Raw genomic sequence first — 20,901 nt, forward strand, 5'->3', positions numbered from 1 at the left:
GTCTTGTTCCTGATCTTAGGGGAAGGGCCTCCAGTGCTTCCCCATTGGGAATGATATTTGCTGTGGGCTTTTCATAGATGGCTTTTAAGGAATGTTCCCTCTATCCCTACACTCTGAAGAGTTTTGATCAGGAATGGATGCTGTATTTTGTCAAATGCTTTCTCTGCATCTATTGAGAGGATCATATGGTTCTTTCATCACATTAAAACAAACAGAAAGTAACAATAACAACAAAAAACCTAAGAGTTAGTGCTTACCTAGGTTTATTTTTTTGTACTCTCATCTTCATTCATTCATTTATTTGACAAATAGTTTCTAGGGCCTCCTATCTGCCAAGCACATGTAAATGGCTGAGAATACACAGATCAATATGCTATAAACCTTGTTCTCAAGGAGCTCACTTTCTAGCATGATGAGCAGCACAGGAAAGCACATGCTACCATACAAAGGTGAACAAAGTTCTCTGGGAGCAGAAACATGGGAACATTTATTTTTGTTTTGAGTCCAGGAAATCCAGAAAGAATTCATAAAGGCAAGGAAATTTAAACCAGAATTTGTATTTTGTAGGATAAGTAGGAGCTTAGTATATGGAAGTTGAGTAAAGGGCATTCCAGGCAGTAGGAAGAACTTAAGCAAAAGCACAGAGATGGGAAAGGACATGTTTGGAAATGATGAGTACTCCAGCATGGGTGAGCTGCAGCATTCTGCAAAGAGCTCAGGAGTGAGGTAGTGGCAAGGGTTGAGGCAGTGAAGGTTGGTTGGGATTTCACGAGGGACTTGAATGCTTGCTAAGTAGTCTAGGCATTATTTTACAGGGAATGAGTCAACAGCAATACTTTTTAAATAATGTAAGACTGGTTTTACAAACCACGCCAGTCATGCTGCCAGAAGGTGAGTCTAAGAGTACAAGTTTTAGAAACTTCATCAGAACTGGGGAACTGGAGTGAAGTATATTCCTAAGGAAATTCAGCTCAGTGATTGAATACTAACAATATATACTGTAATACAATAGGATTGACCAATGTATAATCTCTAAATACATATATAAAATATAAATAATAAATAAACATGTGTGAAAGGGGTATCCTACTAATGTTCCTTCTAGTTTAAAAGACTTATGACTCTAATAACTAGTGAATAAGTGATCTAATTGGTATCTTGACAATGCTTAATAGAACATTTTCCATTAGAATAGTCAGATTTGTAGCAAAATAATACTACTAATAATAAATATAATAAAACAATATCTTAACCTATAATTACTTTTAAAATTTGACCTATTAACCTATAATTACTTTAAAATTTGACCTATTTGTAATATATATGTATTTTTTCTATAATTATTTTTCATTAGAATGTATCAGAGTTTCCTTCAGAATTCAATTTGTCCATCATTTGCTAAACTCTTCTGTCCCATCCTGAAAGCAATGTAAAAGAGGCCAGACAGTAAATATTTTCCAGTGTTCATAGAACCCCTTACTCTCACCATTTTCAGTGTCTTCTCTCAATCCTCCCTTCTTTGGTTAGAACCCAAGGAAATTTTTAAGCTGATGTTCTGTCTTCCAGGTTCATACCCACTTCTCTCTACCTATTTCCTTTTATAGTATTGTTAATGTATCTGTAAACTTATTAAATCCAACAAATATGATCAAATATGATTTTGTCCCAATTCTCATTTTATATATGAGGACTAAAAGACTTAGGGAATTCTAAATTCAAGAATTTAGACTTTGGTTTGTTCAAGACCACATAGCCAAACAATGATACAGCCAGAATTTTTAAAACTTGTCCTCCTACTCCATGTAGACTGTGTTTCTACATTGTTGAGCCAGAAGTCAGGAAATGAACATATCAGCGGGCATGCTATTGGCACTTTACAAAGGTTGACTGGATAATTGGAAGTTGGTTGAAGAGATGGATGAAAATCCAAGTTCTCATAGAATCTATTTGTCTCCAACAAGCAAAAAGAGTCTTGGGCAAGGCCAAAAGAGGGGTCATTGCTAACTGGGTTGATTGGTTCAACCAACATCTATTGAGTATGAATGTCTATCTGTACTATCAAGCACTGAATACCATACCCCAAGGTAGTGTTCCAGATTTGGGGGAGACAGTACTGACAAAACATGAAAATCCCCACCCTCATAAGGAGAAAGAAAATAAGCAAAATAAGTTAAACATATATACATAATATTATGTATCTGAAAAATAATATGAGCATATGTATACATAACAGATGTATATGGTATGCACATATGCATATATGTACATTGTAAGGATTACACATGTATTATACACACATTCACACAGAGTGTATGTATATATGTAAGAATGGATGTTGGATCTGGATAATGATGATAAGTGCTAAGGAGAAAAATAAAATGGGGATGGGATGAAATTTTATATAAAGTGGGTAAGGAAGGCCTCACTGAGATAACTTGAGCAAATACAGCTGAAGGAGTGGGGGCACAGCTGCATGAGCATCTGCACATTACACACAGTGGGAGCACTGCTTCTGAGCTGGCAATATACCTGGCATGGTTGGAGTGATGTGTCCAGGAGAGATTATGTAGGCCTTGTCAGTTTGGGCAAGGACCTTGGATCTTACTGAAGACAGAAAGCCATCTGTTTTCAACGTCCCCAATTACTTCCTTTTACTTATTTTCAGTTAAATTACACAACTTATGCTTTCGCAAGATTACCCTGCCAGTGTGGAAATGAGCCTTCTTGTCATCTGCAAGGACAAATCCATAGGCATCAGTTAGGAGGCCACTGTAGTAACCCAGATAACCCTGGATGGGGCTTGGACAAGAGTGGTTGTAACAGGGAAGGGGAAGAATGCCAGATTCTGGATATATTTTTGAGGTTGAACCAACTGGATTCAACAGGATTCACAGGACTAAACATGGGTATGAGACAAAAGGGCAAGCCATGGATGATATCAAGATCTTTAACCTGAGAAACTGTGATAGCTAGTCTTACCTAATACAAATACCATCAATATCTTTGCTGAAGACCAAGGTCCAGGCAGGGGGCTTTTCTGTGGGGATCTGCTAATCCAGGAAGCACAGCCCCAGTATAAGCCTCTAATTCCAAATACTTACACAAAGAAAAGTGGGGCCTCTGGCCTTTCACTAAAGAACTATGCAAAGAAGAGCTTTGGCTGTGTACCCACTGGATTGATTTGGTCATACACTACTCAATGTGCAGCTATGGATAACTAAGATGTACTGGAAATTGTGCTAGACTTAGAACCAAGACCTCCTGGTTTCTCCACTAACCTGCTGTGTGTTTTTGGGCTAACCCACTTAACCCTCTAGGAGTCTCATTTACGTCAATTGTACAACAGAGGCAACAGAACTACTCTGCCTCTCAGAGGTTCTCAGAAGCCTAAAAGAGGTAATGGGTGGGAACATGCTTTATAAGGCAAACACATTTTATTTAATGCACTAAATAAGTTGTTTATATACACCTGCCCTTCCAGATCTACTCTCTATCCTTCTTCACCCTGCTTGTGCCTTGGAAAATTAACCTGTATAGACCTCCTTGACCTCAGGTTGGATTGATCTAATTAAAAGACCTAGTAGGAGATGGGAAAGCAGGAGGAGAGTGAGCTTGGGATTAGCTATTCCCCTTGACCCTTTTTGGCCATATCACTGAGGAATGGCTATACACTTCTTCTGACAATTAGAGTTCCTGCCAAGTGTCCCATACCATATAGCTCTTTCTCTTCTGGTTCTGAAAACTGCTTCCTCTTCTCAATTCTTCAGACCTTGGAGGGAAAAAAGTGACCCATCCTTACTGGCCCTGAGGTATTATATTATCTCCTGTGGTTTTCCCTACCCTCCTGCCCTTTCCTTTGTAAGCAGCTCCTTGTGTTGGGCTTTAATCTATTACTCAATTCGATTCTTCCATTTGTTTTCTGCCAAGATCTTGACCATACAATAGTCAGGCTATGGCCCTTATCTCCTGTGAGTCTTCAGGATAGTTGCATGCTTTTATCTAATGTTTTGGGATAAGAACAAACTCCTACCAACTGGCCCATTTCCTTGATGGCTAGTCTAGGAAAGGGAGACCCTGCATTTCAATATATAATGTTTAGAACAGAATTCTTAGAACTTTCTTCAGTAGAACACTCTGAGGTTTCATAGATTTGGGAGATTCCACACAAGGGGAAATTAAGGAAGAAATAAAAAGTGGATGTTGACCACTATGCCACTTCCATTCTATTTTGGATTTTTAGCTGTTTCTTGGGAATTCGCATAGTTTTTTCCTAAGAGATCAACCAACTCTTTGATATATTATATCATTAACTTAACCAGTCTAGATGACCAGATAGGGTTTTTGGTCAGTCTTGACCTAATCTTCCAGATACTAACCCATTTCTGTGGGGCTTAGCCTACCTTGCAGATCTCTCTCTGGGCTCTGGGTATCCAGGGGTTTACTTCCCCAGAAGGCAGCATCTCCTTCAGGCCTTCAATGGTTTGTGATTTGAGTGGTAGGCATGGACCAATCTGTTCATTCAGATAGAGCTCACAAATTCGGTTGCCCAGCATGTGCCGAAAGGTGGCATTCCCAGTCTTCCTGGTACTCATCAGGACACTGAGGAAATGGTGCAGCTCCTGCCAGAGGTCCAGGAGTTGGATCTCCACTTTCAAATCCTGCTTTTTCAGGTGGTCCCGGAAGGGACTCCCTGCATAGGCATCAGCACACAAGGCCCAGTGGGTGTACCCTAAGGAAATGCTTTGCTTAATGGACTTCTTGATAGTCATCTGGGGGGAGTGATTGATGATGGGGGTGACAGTCCTCAGATGTGTAGAGAATGCTGTCTCAAAGAGGCCCTCCATGTGGAGGTGGCTTTTGGATTTCTTCTTCATGCTGGACTTCCTGGCACAGAGAATATCCTTTTCCAGGGAACTGATTATTCGCTCTCTTGAAGAAGTCACTTTTGGGGAAGGCATTTGTAGGTATTTGTATATGTCCTCCTTAGAACACATCTCCTGGGGTGGAATAATGTTGGCATCTGGCTTAGTATCCATTTCCAGAGTAGAGCCATGGTCTATCAATTGCCACATCCTCCTCTTGGTCTTCCTGCTCGAGTACTGTTTCTGGGGGTGATGGCACTTCTTGATGCTCATGTTTAGAGGGAGTCCTCCGACATGAGTACAGCAAACAGTGCACAGGCGAGTCTCATATTCCTGCATCAAACCTTGGCATGATTCTTCCTTGGCCATAATCGTTCTGGCATGGATGTAAAAGTTGGGGAGCCAATAGCTCTGAAGTTTGAACAGAGACACTTTCTGCATGTGGCTCAGGATCTCCCTCCTGGTGGTTGACTGGTTGGGATGCCAGATGGAGAGGTTCAGGAGGGACTCTGGAAAGAATAGAGAGACATGAAGGATGAAAATAATGTTGGGTGTGTTTTTTTGAATTTTTCCAAATGTCATTGTGTATAGCATTTTATTTGTTCTTCATGCAATCTTGGGGTGTGGACAGTATGAATATATAGTGAAGACATTTTTAGGGTTTTCTCAGGGAATAGTGACCCCTTTCTTTGATTACCTTCCTTCTTCCCCATAGAAATAAGCCAGTTTATGGGATTCCTTGAATTATTTCTTAGACAATTAGATGTTATTGTAAAGAAGAGCAAAAGGCACAAAAAATATATATTTAAGAAGAGACATGTATCTCAGAATGAGATTTCTTAGAGTCACATCTGCCTGCATGAAAGGATTTAGACCAGATAATTTGAAAAAGTCATTACTAGCCCTGATTTTAATGTCATAAATTCTCAATTGTCACTATAAATAGAGGAGTGTGACCAATCCCAAACAGCAAATCTTCTGGAACACAATTATATTTGGGTTAGGAATGTCTCCTTACTTAATAAATAAATAAATTTAGATGAATCTGATGTTCTGAGGAGAGGCTGGCAAACCTGTAAAAGGCCAGATAGTGAATATATTAGTATTTGAGAACTGTACGCAGGTGCTGCTGCATAGCCTTCTTCCTTAACCCTTTAAAAATATAAAAACATTTTTAGCTCATAGGCTACATGCATTATTTGGCTGATAAGCTGTAGTTTGTTCTAGGGAATCTCAATTTTGAAAAGGCAAACAATAGAGTCTCAGAAGATGTAGGAGCTGTTTAATTACCCTGTCCTAATTCCTCCTCCTCCTTCCAGCCAATCTTCACTGGAGAGTAATATCTCAGGAAGAAGCCCACACCAGCTTAAGGATAACTTGCCTCTTACAAACCCTCCTTGTTAAGGGTTCCCAATGGCATCCCTGGATACATAGAAAATGGAGAAGGTAGCAATCTACAAAATGAGAGACTGAGAGTTATTAGACACTGATTTGATTTCTTTGTTATATCCCTCCATGATTTCACTTCAGATATGCTTTATAATTCTTACTGATGTTCATGTTGCAGAGAGTTACTACTTTTGAGCCTTCCTGCAGATGGGTAGCCTTCAGTACAAGGAGAAGGGACAGATAGTGGTCTCTCATTTCCAGGTCCATCTCATCAATGCTCAAGATCCTCTCAGCAAGGATCCAGAAATCCACCAGCTCTTCACCTACAGATTAGAAAGGGTAAGCACAGAGCTGCAACCCAATCTTGCCCCTTCAGTGGTTGCATCTGGGTGTAGCAGCTGATACCATACCCCGCCACCAGCCTGCTCTATTTCCTCCAACATCATCATTAGTCACTTCTTTGGGTTAAGTCATCATCTCTAGTAATGTTATAATGTAGAGTCAGATGGAAGCATGGGGAAAAAGGAAAAGGGACTTAATGGGTAAGGATCTTTTGTGACTTTTGTTGCTGTTGTGAGAAAAACTGTCACTTTAGGGAAAACTGCAAGACTCTGAGAATGGATCATGAGACATTTGAGTTTTATCCAAAAAGAACATTTGCTCTATCATGGACCAAGAGCTGCTAGAAGAATAATTGAGCCTAAAGGTGCCAAGGACTACATTCTCTGTTTCACAATTTTGCCAAGCTGAAGTCTGAATGACATAAAAGATTGTCTAGTTCTTCCCTACCTGCTTCCTGGAAATCCAGGATTTCACCTTAAAATAGGGCTTGTCCTTAAATAAAACGTAGTGCTGCTAAACTGGAGTGTCAGCCAGTGCTGGCTGCTGACCTTCCAGCACTCAACAACCACTGGATCTACCAGAACAGAAAACAGTGGATCCCAAGATTTGTGCTATAGGGATTTGTTTATTTACTTGTTCCTTGTCTGTCTCCCCACATTGTGGTAGCTTTATTTTTTTTAATATTTTATTTATTTATTCATGAGAGACACAGAGAGAGGCAGAGACATAGGCAGAGGGAGAAACAGACTCCTTGCAGGAGCTTGATGCAGGACTTGATCCTAGGATTCTGGGATCAGGTTCTGAGCCAAAGGTAGATGCTCAACCACTGAGCCAACCAGGTGTGCCTGTAGTAGCTTTATTAAGTGGGGATTTATGGCTCTTGTTCATAGTGGCTGCCATACAGTAGTGTTCAACAAACACTGTTAAATTAATGGATGGATGGATGGATAAAAAAAGAAAGGGACTCTGATTACTTTTGCCCTAACCTATACTGTAGGCCTGTTTTCAAAGACCTTAACCCAAACAACAATATAAAACATTTTATTTCCCATGCACATACATTATTGTCAATAAGTGCTCCTGGAAGCTGCTAACAACTTTCAAAGTTTCCAGAAACAACTCCAAGAACCTACCTGTACTGCTGTTGAGGTAGGTACAGAAGCGCCACATCCCCCTGACTCCACCAATGCACTTCTGGAGTAGCCACTGGTCTGCTTTTCTCCATCTCATCATCTTGGCTGCCATGAAAAGTCCATGATGAGAGAGAAGAGAGAGAGAGAATGAGCTCTTCCCCCAGTACCTCTCTCAGCCTTGCAGACAGCTAGACCTCCATTCAGTCAGAGTGAGGAAAAATGGTGGCCAGTTCGATGAGTTGGGTTATCTACTTTTAAAGGTAGGAAACAGACCCAGTAGTGACATGCATAAAATGAGGGACCCACAAACACAGTACAATCCACAAATTAAAAACACCATCCAGGGCAAATGGTGGGTATTTGTCATTTCTAACGGCTGAGTAATAACTGGATGGTATTATGCTGAGTGAAATAAGTCAATTGGAGAAGGACAAACATTATATGGTCTCATTCATTTGGGGAATACAAAAAATAGTAAAAGGGAATAAAGGGGAAAGGAGAAAAAATGAGTGGGAAATATCATACAGGGAGACAGAACATGAAAGACTGCTAACTCTGGGAAATGAACTAGAGGTGGTGGAAGGGGAGGTGGGCAGGGGGGTGGGGGTGGCTGGGTGGCAAGCCCTGAGGTGGGCACTTGACTGGATGAGCACTGGGTGTCATTCTATATGTTGACAAATTGAACACCAATAAAAAATAAATTTATTAAAAAAAGAAAAAATAAAGACGAATGAATACAAAAGATGTGGTCTATGTATACAATGGAATATTACTCAGCCATTAGAAACAACAAATACCTACCATTTGCTTCAATGTAGATGGAACTGGAAGGTATTATGCTGAGTGAAATAAGTCAATCAGAGAAGGACAAACATATGGTCTCATTCATTTGAGAATATAAAAAATAGTGAAAGGGAATAAAGGGGAAAGGAGAAAAAAATGAGTGGGAAATATCAGAGAGGGAGACAGAACATGAGAGATCCTAACTCTGGGAAACTAAAAAGGGGTGGTGGAAAGGGAGGTGGGCGGGGGGTGGGGGTGACTGGGTGATGGGCACTGAGGGGGGCATTTGATGGGATGAGCACTGGGTGTTATGCTATATGTTGGCAAATTGAACTCCAGTAAAAAAAAAAAAAGAATATGAAAAATAAATAAATAAATAAAAATAAAAACACCCTCCGACCAAGACCTCTTGCCTCCTATAATCCCCACCTGACAGTGATTTTACCAATCAAATATACATTTGTTACATTTTACTTGATGGTATCTACTGAATCTTGACTTTCCCCAGGGTAGACCATAGTTTCCTTTGGCTAGTTGAGCTGAGAGTCAAATGATCAATTCAGCCTTTGATGGAAATGTTATTAATTCATTCTTTCAACAAATATTTATTACATGTCTACTACTTAGTGCCATTCTAGGTTTTTGGAATACATGAGCAAACAGAAAATCCCTGCCCTCAAGGAGCTCACATTCTTGTAAAGGAGACAGATAATAAACAATAAGCACAATAAATACATTATCTAGTAAGGTTGAACACTGTAAGTACAAAATGAAAAAATAAGAGAGGGTAAAGGGAGTTGGGACATTAGGGTCATCAGGGTAACCTCCACCTTGAAGGTGATATTTGCACAGAGATCTGAAGAGGTGAGAGAGGGAGCCAATGTGTATATATACAGAAAGAGCATTCCAGACAGTGAATAGTCCATGCAAAGCCTTGAAGTGAGAATGTGTACAGCATATTTGAGGAACTGCAAGCAGACCAAATATAACTGAAATGGAGTAAGTAAGCAGGGTGGGGGTTGGGGGGAGTAGGAGCAGATGAGGTCCTGAAAGTAATGGAATCACACATCTAGGACCCTGAAGGCCATTGCAGGGGCCCTGGATTTCATACTGAGACAGAAGCCATTGGTAGGGGGAGGGAGTAGCAAGCAGAGGAGTGACATGATCTGAATTAAGTTTTAAAAGGCTCTCTGGCTGCTGTGAGCAGAAAAAGAGCAGAAGGAGGGAGACTAATTAAGAGATGATTTCAGTAGGCAGGTGAGAAATGATGGTGACTTAGACCAAGTGGTAGCAATGAAGGTAGTGAGCTATGTTTGATTCCAGTATATTTTAGGCAATTTCACCATGTTATGTGTCCACCAGTAATTCTCTCATTTTTGGCTGCAGTGAGACAAATAACACATACAACCTATCTAATTCTTGCTTATTCCTTTAGGTACCAATTTTTCAGTCTAAGATTTCACCTACTGCTGCATTACAAGCTGAGCCACCCTCACATCTAAGGGTACATGGGTAGTCAGTATCTTATAGAATAGGCACAGGATCATTATGCAACCTGGTTTCCCATATTTCTCCACTCATGCTTACCTCCTTCTGGGGACTGAATGAAACTGATGAGCTCCTGACAGAGAATGTAATGGAGACACAAGTTGGTTTTACAGAAGAAGGGTAACCGGTATTTTTCCAACCAGGTCAATAATCCTTTGTACTTTGGAATCTAGAGTCCAAACAAAATGAGAACAGAAAAGAGAAATGGAACTGAACTGCTAAGTAATGAAGCTTAGCAAGGGGCAATAAATAACTTCATAGCTGCAGTATCTGGCCCACAGGATACGTATTTGATTAAAAGTAGTATCAAAGGAGAGCAAAGACTTGAGCTGAGGCTCCTAAACGAGTGAATGAATTGGTAGGAACAAAAGCCCTGGTCTTTTATCAAAAAATTTCCTTATCCCTGAGGGAAGTTGTTAAAGATCTAAGTCTTGCCAGGTAGAAGAAAAGCAGAAGAGATTTCGATCTATGATGTCAAGTCATAACTCTATTCAACTTGCTTCTTTGCAAGCACACTTACAATTTCTCACAAGTTTCTAACCCACATCAAATACACAACATGTACAAAAACAAAGACTTATACTTAATACTATTTAGAGTACAGGTTGGATCCTTGAGGGATTGAGCCACCAGAGAAGGGAGAAGGATATAACTTTTCTTTTTACTTGTATCTCTCACTCCTCTTCCTCCATTTTTTTCATCCTCCCATCCACTTCCTATCTGACAACAAGCAGTTTGTTCTCTGTATTTATGGATCTGGCCTGCTTCTGCTTTCATTTGTTCACTTGTTTTGTTTTTTAGATTCCACATATAAGTGAAATCATACAGTATTTGCTTTTAAAGATTTATTTCACTTAGCATAATATCCTCTAGTCCCATCCATGTTGTCACAGATTGCAAGATCTCATTCTTTTTTATGGCTGAGTAATGTTCCATTGTATATTTATAGTACATCTTCTTTATCCATTCATCTATTGATGGACACTTAGGGTGCTTCCATATTTTGTGGTATTGTAAATAAACATAGGTGTGCGTATCTTTTCAAATTAGTATTTTCATTTTCTTTGGGTAAAATTTCTAGTGGAATCACTGGATTTTATGGTAGTTCTAGTTTGATTTTTTGAGGAATCTCCATACTGTTTTCCACAGTGGTTGTACCAATTTACATCCTCACCAACATTTGTTATTTCTTGTCATTCTGACAGGTAGGAGGTGGTATCTTATTGTAGTTTTGATTTACATTTTCTTGATGATTCATGTTATTTAACATCTTTTCATATGTATATTGTCCATCTGTACATCTTTTTAAAAAGATTTATTTATTTTAATGAGAGGGGGAGGGGCTCTAGTAGGGGGAGGAGCAGAGGGAGAGTGAGAGGCAGACAATCTCAAGCAGACTCCATGCTGAGAACAGAGCCCTACACAGGGCTCAATCTCATGATCCTGAGACCCTCACCTGAGCTGAAATCATGTGTCCAACCCTTAACTGATTGAGCCACCCAGGCACCCTCATCTGTACATCTTTGTTGGAAATAATGTCTATTTGGGTCTTCTGCTCATTTTTAATTGGACTGGTTTTGGTGCTGAGTTGCGAAGTTCTTTATATTTTTTTGGATATTAACCCTTTATTATATATACATCACTTGCAAATATCTTCTTCTTTCACTAGCTTTTGCTGTGCAAAAGGTATTTATTTTGGCATAGTCTCAATGGTTTGTTTTTGCTTTTGTTTCCTTTGCCTGAGGAGACATACCCACAAATATGTTGTTAAGGCTGATATCAAAGAGATTACTGCCTATGCTTTCTTTTAGGATTTTTATGGTTTCAGGTCTCACATTTAGGTCTTTGATCCATTTTGAGTTGATTCTTGTGTATAGTATTAGAAAGTACTTTCATTCATTTGCATGTAGCTGTCCAGTTTTTTCAACATTATTTATTGAAGAGATTATCTTTTCCCTATTGTATTTTCTTCTCCCTTTTGTTATAGATTAATTGACCATACAAGTGTGGGTTTATTTCTGGGCTTTATATACTATGGATAGACCTATAGATAGATTTAGCCATAGATCTACCCACATTGATATATGTGTCCATGTTTGTGTCAGTGCCATACTGTTTTGATTGCTATAGCTTTGTAGTATATTTTTAAATTTAAAATTTAAAATTTATTTATTTATTTATTTATTTATTTGACAGAGAGAGAAGAGCACAAGTAGGCAGAGTGGTAGGCAGAGGGAGAGGGAGAAGAAGGCTCCTCACTGAGCAGAGAGCCCAATGTAGGGCTCCATTCCAGGACCCTGGGATCATGATCTGAGCCAAAGGCAGACATTTAACTGATGGAGCCACTCAGGTGCCCCAAATTTGTAGTATATCCTAAAATCTAGGATTCTGATACCTTCAGCTTTATTCTTCTTTGCAAGATTGCTTTGGCTTTCTGGAGTCTTTTGTGGTTCTATATAAATTTTAGGATTGTTTGTTCTAGTTCTGTAAAAATACTATTGGTGTTTTTTTTTTTTTTTTTTTTTTTTTTTTATGATAGTCACAGAGAGAGAGAGAGAGGCAGAGACACAGGAGGAGGGAGAAGCGGGCTCCATGCACCGGGAGCCCGACGTGGGATTCGATCCCGGGTCTCCAGGATCGCGCCCTGGGCCAAAGGCAGGCGCCAAACCGCTGCGCCACCCAGGGATCCCACTATTGGTGTTTTGATAGGAATTGCATTGCATCTATAGATTGCTTTGGGTATTATGGACCTTTAAACTATATTAATTCTTCCAATCCATGAGGGTATGTCTTTCCATTTGTTTGTGCCATCTACAATTTCTTTCATCAGCGTTTTATAGTTTTCAGAGTATAGATCTTTCACCTTCTTGGTTAAGTTTATTCCTAGGTATCTTATCCTTTTTGATACAATTGTAAATGCATTTGCTTTCTTAATTTCTCTTTCTATTTCATTATTAGTGTATAGAAACACAACAGATTTCTGTTTATTAACTTTGTATCCTGAAACTTTACAGAATCCATTCATTCTAACATTTTTCTTGATGGATTGGTTAAGGCTTTATATGTATCATGTCATCTTCAAATAGTGACAATTTTACTTCTTCCTTACCAATTTGGATGCTTTTTATTTTTTTTTATCTGATTGCTGTGGTTAGGACTTACAGTACTAAGTTAAATAAAAGTGGTTAAGAGTGGACATACTTGTCTTGTTCTTGATCTTAGAGGAAAAACTTTCAATTTTTCACCATCAAGTATGTTAGCCATAGGTTTGTCACATATAGCCTTTATTATGTTGAGGTGTGTTCCTTTTAAACCAACTTTGTTGAGAGTTTTTATCATGAATGGATGTTGAATTTTGTCAAATGCCTTTTCTGCATCTATTAAGATCATCATATGATTTTTATCTATCATTTTGTTAATATGATGTTATGTTGATTGATTTGCAAACACTGAACCATCCTTGCATCCACAAAATAAATCTCATTTTATTACAGTAGATGATCCTTTTAATGTATTGCTGATTTCTGTTTGCTAATATTTTGTTAGAGATTTTTGCCATCTATGTTCATCAGAGTATTCGCCTGTAGTTCTCCCTTTTGGTAGGCTTTGTCTAGTTTTGGTATCAGAGTAATGCTGACTTTGTAGGAGGTATTTGGAAACTTTCCTTCCTTTTCTATTCTTTAGGATACTTTGAGGAGAATAGGTATTAACTCTTTAAACATTTGATAGCATTCACCTGTGAATCCATCTGGTTCTGAACTTTTGTTAGAAATTTTCTGATCACCAATTCAATTTCATTACTAGTGATTGTTCTGTTCAGATTTTCTATTTCTTTTTGATTTGGCTTTAGAAATTATATGTTTCTATGAATTTATCCATTTCTTCTGGGCTGTCCAATTTTTGGGATATAATTTTTCATAGTAGTCTCTTACAATTCTTTGTATTTCTGTGGTGGTGGTGGTGGTGGTTATTTCTTCTCTCTCAATAAAATAAAGATTTTAAGTTTCAGGGTTTTCCTAGAGAAATCAAATACAAGAAGCAGAGGGGAGTATCTTTCTCAGCTCTCCAGGTCTCAGAGAAAAACAAAATCTTGTTGTGAGTATGGGTTAGAATGGTCTTTGTGATCCCACATGCCACTGATAGAGCATGCTGAAGTCGTTGGTAAGTCTAAGGTCTACATAGTGGAAAAAGGGAACCCAAGGGAGGAAAGGAAAGGAGAAAGACAATAGACAAGGAAAACATATAAAGAGATAAAAATATTAGGAAAAGACATGTTTCTGAAGTAGAACTGTAGGGTAGTCATTTGGAATTGCAGATTGGCACCTTACCTTAAGCTATAACTTATAGTGCAAATAATCACTAGGTGGCTCAGGGGCTGCCACTTCTATCCTGCACCCATGGAAGGCATTGCCAATCAACTCTCAGACTCCTTCTTGCTGAGGTGTGGCCCCAGAGTTCTCCAAATGGTGTTCCTAGCATTTGCCACCCAATGACCACAGTGGACATGAAAGGTGAATATCTCTTGCTGACCATAGACTAGGATATAGAGGAGAGAACTCACCAGCAATTGTCTGCCCATGTGGTAAAACACAAAAAGGAGAAATGTCTACTTGGCTTGATGCTGTTTGCAAGGTCCTACTCACCTGCTTTATAGTTTCTTTCAGAGTCACCTTCTGGGCCTCCTCTTCCTTTTATCTCTCCATCTCTCAATCCACACTTCAAATTTAGCTTCCTCTCTCCCCATCCCAAACCCTCTGCCATTCAAGAATCTTACCAAGTCATAAGGTATTTCTGGCCACAAGCTCCACTGTGAATTTTCAACAGTGTAAAATGGTGTCTGACCAAAGACCTGCAAAAGAAAGCTAGGAAATAGCCAAAGAGGTAGAGTTTCTCTTCACAAATATGTCACAGTCCAACTGTAGCCACAGGGGAAGAAGGTTCCATTGATTTCCTATTTCAAGAGATATTAATTCTTAAATTCATTCCATTAAATCAACTTGCCTTACAGAAAAACACTCAGAATAGACTAAACTGTAAGATTCATCAATCTTTTCAGTCTGCCCTGCCCCAACCTGGGAGTTATTTTGTCTACATACAAAGGCCAAAGTCTATGATATTAAAAGGCATTTACTTTTGCATTGCATTATTTATTTCTTTTTTAAAAGATTTATTTATTTATTTGAGAGAGAGAAAAAATATGAGCAGGAAGGAGCAGAAGGAGAGGGAGAGACGGAATCCTCAAGCAGACTCCCTACTGAGTGCAGAGCTGGCCAGGCTGGATCCCAAGATCCTGAGGTCACAACCTGAGCCAAGAATCAGACACTTAACCCCCTGAACCACCCAGGCACCCCACATTATTTATTTCTACATGGATTTAGAAAGAGCAAAGACTTGAAGCCTTTTTAGAAGGACAAACAGCTTTGGATTTGCCTAAACTCTTGAACTGGGAAAAGTAGAGGGGCCTAAGGATATGAGGATTAGGGGTACAAATTACTTAGTGGGGGTATAAAGAATGTTCAAAATTAATAGATAATTCTATGTAACTGTCTTGGAGAAGGGACTGCAACCTAGGCAACCAGCTTTGAGACTGATGGGCAAGGGCTTCTATGTTTACAGGTATCTAAGCTTATCAGTCTCACCATAGGCACCAACATGTCTCAAAATATCCCTACATCATTTGGGGATAAACTAGAGGGGCTGAAGCCCCAACTCCTCCCTGAACTCTTAGCACAGTATGTCAGCCTGACCATCTCCCCAAGACTATCAGCCCCAAATTTTGTTAGTTTTAGGCCCTCTCCTTCTCTCTCCTTTGTCTTTGGCTATGAGATAGAAGAGGAAAGCAATGTCACTGGTTGTAACTTACAATTATCAGCCTGTGAAGGAGGCTCAGTTCTTAATAACCCCTATCTGCTCTGCACTTGGGGTATGACATAATATGTTTTGCCTGGCATGTGAAGTTGCCTTTATGAGATGTGTGGTAGGACTATGGAATCATGAGGTTATGTGGGAGTAGTACAAGGAAGCAGTTCCACCACATGACATTTCCACCACAGAGGGCATGGGGCTGATGTGGAAAACATGCCAGGTATAGAGCCTCAAAACCTGGTCAGGTTCCAGAACTTCTCAAGACTTGCCATGTATTCTTAGGTGAGCTATTTAACTTCTGAGATCCATCTTTAAGAAGGGAGTGGTGTCCATCTCATAGGGTGATTATAGAAATTAAATAGTTAAAATTTGTAAATTGACAGTGGTATTCAACATGAATTAATACTGTCTCTCTAAATAGACTATAGCTACCTAAATGGCCAAGACTTTCTTATATTCTTGTCTGGGATTTTACCTCCCACATCATTCTCACCATTTCTAGAATATTATTGTAGACTGCATAAGTTGTGTTGATGAATTAACCAACTAACATGCCTCAAGATTATTTCTGCAACCTTTCGTTAAGACAGTGGCACCACCTTTCACTCAAGCATCTGACTCCTCCCTTCTTGTTACTACCTCTCCTGATGTTCAAACAGTGACAAGTTCCAATATTTTCCTTTGTAAAAAATCTCTTATTTTTTCCATTCTCTTCATTCTCTTGCCTTTAGACCCCATCACTGAGTAATCTCCTAACTGGTTTCCCTGCCTCCATCATAGTCCCTCTTATAACTGAACCTATGGTCAGACTTCTGCAGAAATAATTTTCACAAATAAAGTCTGATCATGTGACTTCTTACTTGAAAACCTTTGATGACTCTCTAGCACCTTCAGGATAATATCCAAACTCCTAAGCATGGCCTGCCTGTTCACAGAGCTTGTTTATGCAGCTTTGTCTCTTGCTATGTCTGCCTCTCACAACTTTTTCTTCAGCTTGCCTTGAAGTTGCTTAGAGTTTCTCCCCAAGTACCATAGGATTGTTTTCCTTGGTGCCTTTAGTTACTCCATTCTGTTTGTAAGGTTTCTGCTTTGTAGTACTCAATCCACCACCCCCACTCAATCCACTCTCCCTCCAACACCTGCCATCTTTTCCCCATACCTAAAAAGGTAGCATAAAGATAAAGATCCATTTTTCTCCCCATTTTATTCCCCAGCCAATTGTCAAATATGTTGTCTTCTTTAAAGACGGCTTGTAAAAAAAAAAAATTAAAAAAAATAAATAAATAAATAAATAAATAAATAAAGACGGCTTGTGTCACTTATTCACTGAAGCCTTTCCTGACCTACCAGGTAGGAATGGTCTCTTCCTCTGATGCACTTGTACTCTTGCTTCCTTCTAGACACTCTTATCATGTCACCCACAACCCGTTTTGCACTCACCTTAAGTATTACTCTTTCACCTTAGACTGAGGATTCCTTGAGAACAGGGATGGCATCATTAATACCTGCATCCCCAGTAATAATCCCACTGGCTGGCACAAAGTAACTACCCAATAAATGTTTGTGAGGTAGTACAAAATTGTTTTTTCCCAGTTGTATGAATTCCATCTTTTAATAGATGGTGTTCCAAGGAAAAGGACACACTGAGCTACAATTTGTAAGGCACCAACCTTAAGATATAACCAAAAACTTAAACCAAAAAAAAATGTGATTAGTCTAGGTTTGGATCTAAGAATATTTTGATGTTTGACATTTGTTTTAGTTGCACAGGTTAAGAAAATACATATTTGGTTTCAGGCAATAGCTCAAAAAGTGCTAGATGCCAAACACTTAGTAAGAAAAATAGAGCAAAATAAATAATCCATGGTCCTTGTCCTGCATAAATTCACATTCTCACAGTTTAGTGGGAGAGACACATCCATTTAACACAAGAAGGATGCAAAGCACCAAGGGGCACAGAGGCAGAGAGAAATAAGTTCTGATAAGGAGAAGCTAGGAATTTCTCAAGAACAGGATTTAAGCAGAGATTTGGAAAATGGTTAAGACTTTGGTAGGTGGAACTATAAAAATTAACAACACAGCCAAGAAGGGGTGCAGAGGTGAGAGAATGCAGACCTGGGTACCAACAAAGGGTATGATGAGAAATAACCGGGCAGGCAAAGGCAATCAAGGAAGCTGAGGATTTGGGATTTATAGTAGTGTGAAGCTCCTAGAGATTTTAAAAGATATTCTGATACCTATTTATTTGCTCAAATTTAAATAGTTTTGAGTTAGTAGCAGTTTATTATTTTTTAAAAAATGTACTCATCTCAGTGAGATTCACTCTGATACCTATTTATTTGCTCAAATTTAAATGGTTTTGAGTTAGTAGCAGTTTATTATTTTTTAAAAAATGTACTCATCTCAGTGAGATTCACTATTTGGCTGTTGATGATTTGAATTTAATTCTGGGAATACTTACCGGAAGAGAAAGAAATGTATTGAAAAAATCGGCAAAGATTTCATCCTCTAGCAGAATTATAAGATTTGTAGAACTGATTATCTCTATGTGGGGAGAAAAAAAAACCTTATGAACTAGAGTTGCATCAGGATGAGAAAATGAAGCAATAGAATGTATTATTTCACAGAGCCAAATCTCAGCATTTGATGACCTTTAGGGTCATCTATCTTGATTTTTCCCCCTCTCCAGGACTTACTCTGCGATGTCACTCTGCTTAAGCACTCCCAGCTGTGGGGAGCTCACAGCCACACAGGGCTACCCATTCCATTTATGAAGAGATGAAATTGTTATGAAGATTTTCCTACTATAAATTGCCTTCTTTTATCTTCTTTCCATTTGTAGAAGTCCTGCCCTCTGAACCTTGACAGAATTCATCTAAGTCCTCTTAAATGGGTTGCTGCTCTCATATTTATAAAAAAAATCTCAACCTTCTGTTCACCTCAACCCCTCTGGCTCATCAGTCACTAAGCAATTCCTCAGCCATTCCTCAGATGGCCTCATTAATACCTGGGTCCTCTCCCTCTGGCTAGAGTAGCTCCCACAACTCAAGAACTCTGCATGCTTTCCGGGGAAGAGCATAAAACAACTTTGCCCATGTTGTATGTTCTATTAGTGTGGCCCCAAAAAGAATTAGTTTTGGGAGCTCTCACATTATACTATTAACTCCATTATCCTTTATTTATTCAGTCACTTTTCAGAAACCAAGGGCAGGAATTTACATTTATTCCAGTTGAAATTCAACTGGGCCCAACAGGAGCTTTTTTGAATACTGATTTGGTCATGCAAAGTATTTATAACTTCTCTCAGCCTTGATCATTGTGCTGCCTAAGTTAATCTGAGGAGATGAATATTGAATGTCACAAAGCCAAGCACAGAGACCATAGGTAGAGTAGGTGCCTCCTCAAAGTTTGCTCTAACTGTCTATGCTTGTTAATGCACAACTAGTGAATAATCCAATTGTTTTATCAATGCCCAGCATTTTTCCATCACACCCAAAGTTTATAATGAAAGACTTGTAAAATGAGCAACATAAATATTGTATTAGTCCTATCTCTTAGTTGGGTTAAATGTCTGGTGAGAATAGTAAGTGCTACTCACAATTGTTAGAGTGTAGTTATGATAATATAAGAAAACTAAACAGACCCCTCCATCATTTTTCCTGATGACTCCTGGTGGTTATTGTCTTTGTATAATAGAAATAGAACCCAGACAATCAAACACTCAATAGACAGAGCTGATGTCAGTTTTGCCCTTTGCTAGACAGATGCCTTTGCTGTTCTTTTTAGAAGCATTCCCTGATCTATTTCATGTATTCCACACGAATTATTCCAAAAATCTGTTTTAAGTCAAGACTTCTTTCCTTGGTTCTAGTTCTAAATATCCAGTAAATTATGTATGGGACATCTCTCCATGGACATCTACCAGCACTTCCATCTCAACATTTTCAAAGCTTATTATGATCATTTGCTTCCTAGCTTGATCTTTTTCTGTATTCCCAATCTCAGTCACTAGAACCACCACTCTTCCAATTATCTAAATCAGAATCCTGAAAATCATCTATGATTACTCCTGTGCTCTATTTCTCTTCTTCTCAAACACTCCCACATGTAACACAGAGGACCATGCTATGTGGTTTCTCCTCCTACATATCTCTAGAATCTATCCTCTCCTCTCCATCCATGCAGTCACTGTCTTATTTCAGGGCCCTATCATCTCTCACCTTGAGTTTATGGCATCAGTTTCTTATAATGGTCTCCCTATCTTTCCTGTCCAAGCACTTTTTGCACACACTACCCCCTTAATCTCTTCTAATGCTGTTCTTATTGATACTGTTCAAAAACTACTCAATATGCTAAAGAATCTAAGGCTTCACTAGATCTGGCTTTTGGGTTGCCTGCCAGCACCATCCCTTACTATACCATACCATGCTTCCTTCTGTTTGCCAGCCAAGACATTGCTCTTTCCTGAATGTGCTATACACTCTAACTTCCAACCTACATATCTTTATTCCCACATTCCCATCACCTGAAATGTCCTCTCAACCCACTTTCTTTGCAAAGCACTAGTCCTCTATCAAGAACTGGTTTACAAATAATCTACCACAATGGTAGAATCAATCACTACCCTCCTGCACCATCATTCACACCTCCCATTGTTATAATTAACAAGTCACTGTTTTCTTCCAAAGATCAGGTGGCATAAATTGGGGGTGCGAGTTGGGGAGGAGAAGAGAAAAAGAAAACAAAGGGCATGAAACATAAAAGCCACATGTGGTTTAAGGCTGGGCAGGTGAGAGATTTGCCTTATGTAGGGTTGCTAGAAGCCTCAGAGACATCCCTTTTAGATACTCACCAGCATTGCTCATGTTGCCATTCTTTCCCTGCCACTGTGATTGATTTTAGGAGGCAGAATTAGCCCCCAGTCAACAGGATTCCACCCCTTGTGACCACACAGTGACACCCCCTCTAAGGGGTTCCAG

At 39.2% G+C, this 20,901-nt stretch overlaps 1 protein-coding gene across 17 annotated transcripts in view; it reads right to left on the minus strand.

Annotated features, from left to right (window-relative positions):
* Positions 1–20,901, minus strand: part of RGSL1 (regulator of G protein signaling like 1) — a 161,143-nt gene that overhangs the window by 79,537 nt on the left and 60,705 nt on the right. For 10 of the 17 annotated variants that reach the window (XR_012033121.1, XR_012033122.1, XR_012033120.1 and 7 more), the window contains 5 exons: positions 14,832–14,906; positions 10,097–10,226; positions 7,727–7,831; positions 6,413–6,574; positions 4,401–5,371 (listed from right to left, as the gene is read on the minus strand). Coding sequence is in view for 13 of the 17 variants with exons in the window: in XM_072830987.1 (XP_072687088.1) it covers positions 4,401–5,371; positions 6,413–6,574; positions 7,727–7,831; positions 10,097–10,226; positions 14,832–14,906 (1,443 nt within the window). In the remaining 4 variants the exon portion in view is untranslated. The other 7 variants (XM_072830982.1, XM_072830984.1, XM_072830990.1 and 4 more) reach the window with 7 other exon arrangements.

The sequence above is a fragment of the Canis lupus genome, chromosome 6 (assembly GCF_048164855.1).
Source record: "Canis lupus baileyi chromosome 6, mCanLup2.hap1, whole genome shotgun sequence".
In the NCBI taxonomy this organism is placed as follows: Eukaryota; Metazoa; Chordata; class Mammalia; order Carnivora; family Canidae; genus Canis; species Canis lupus.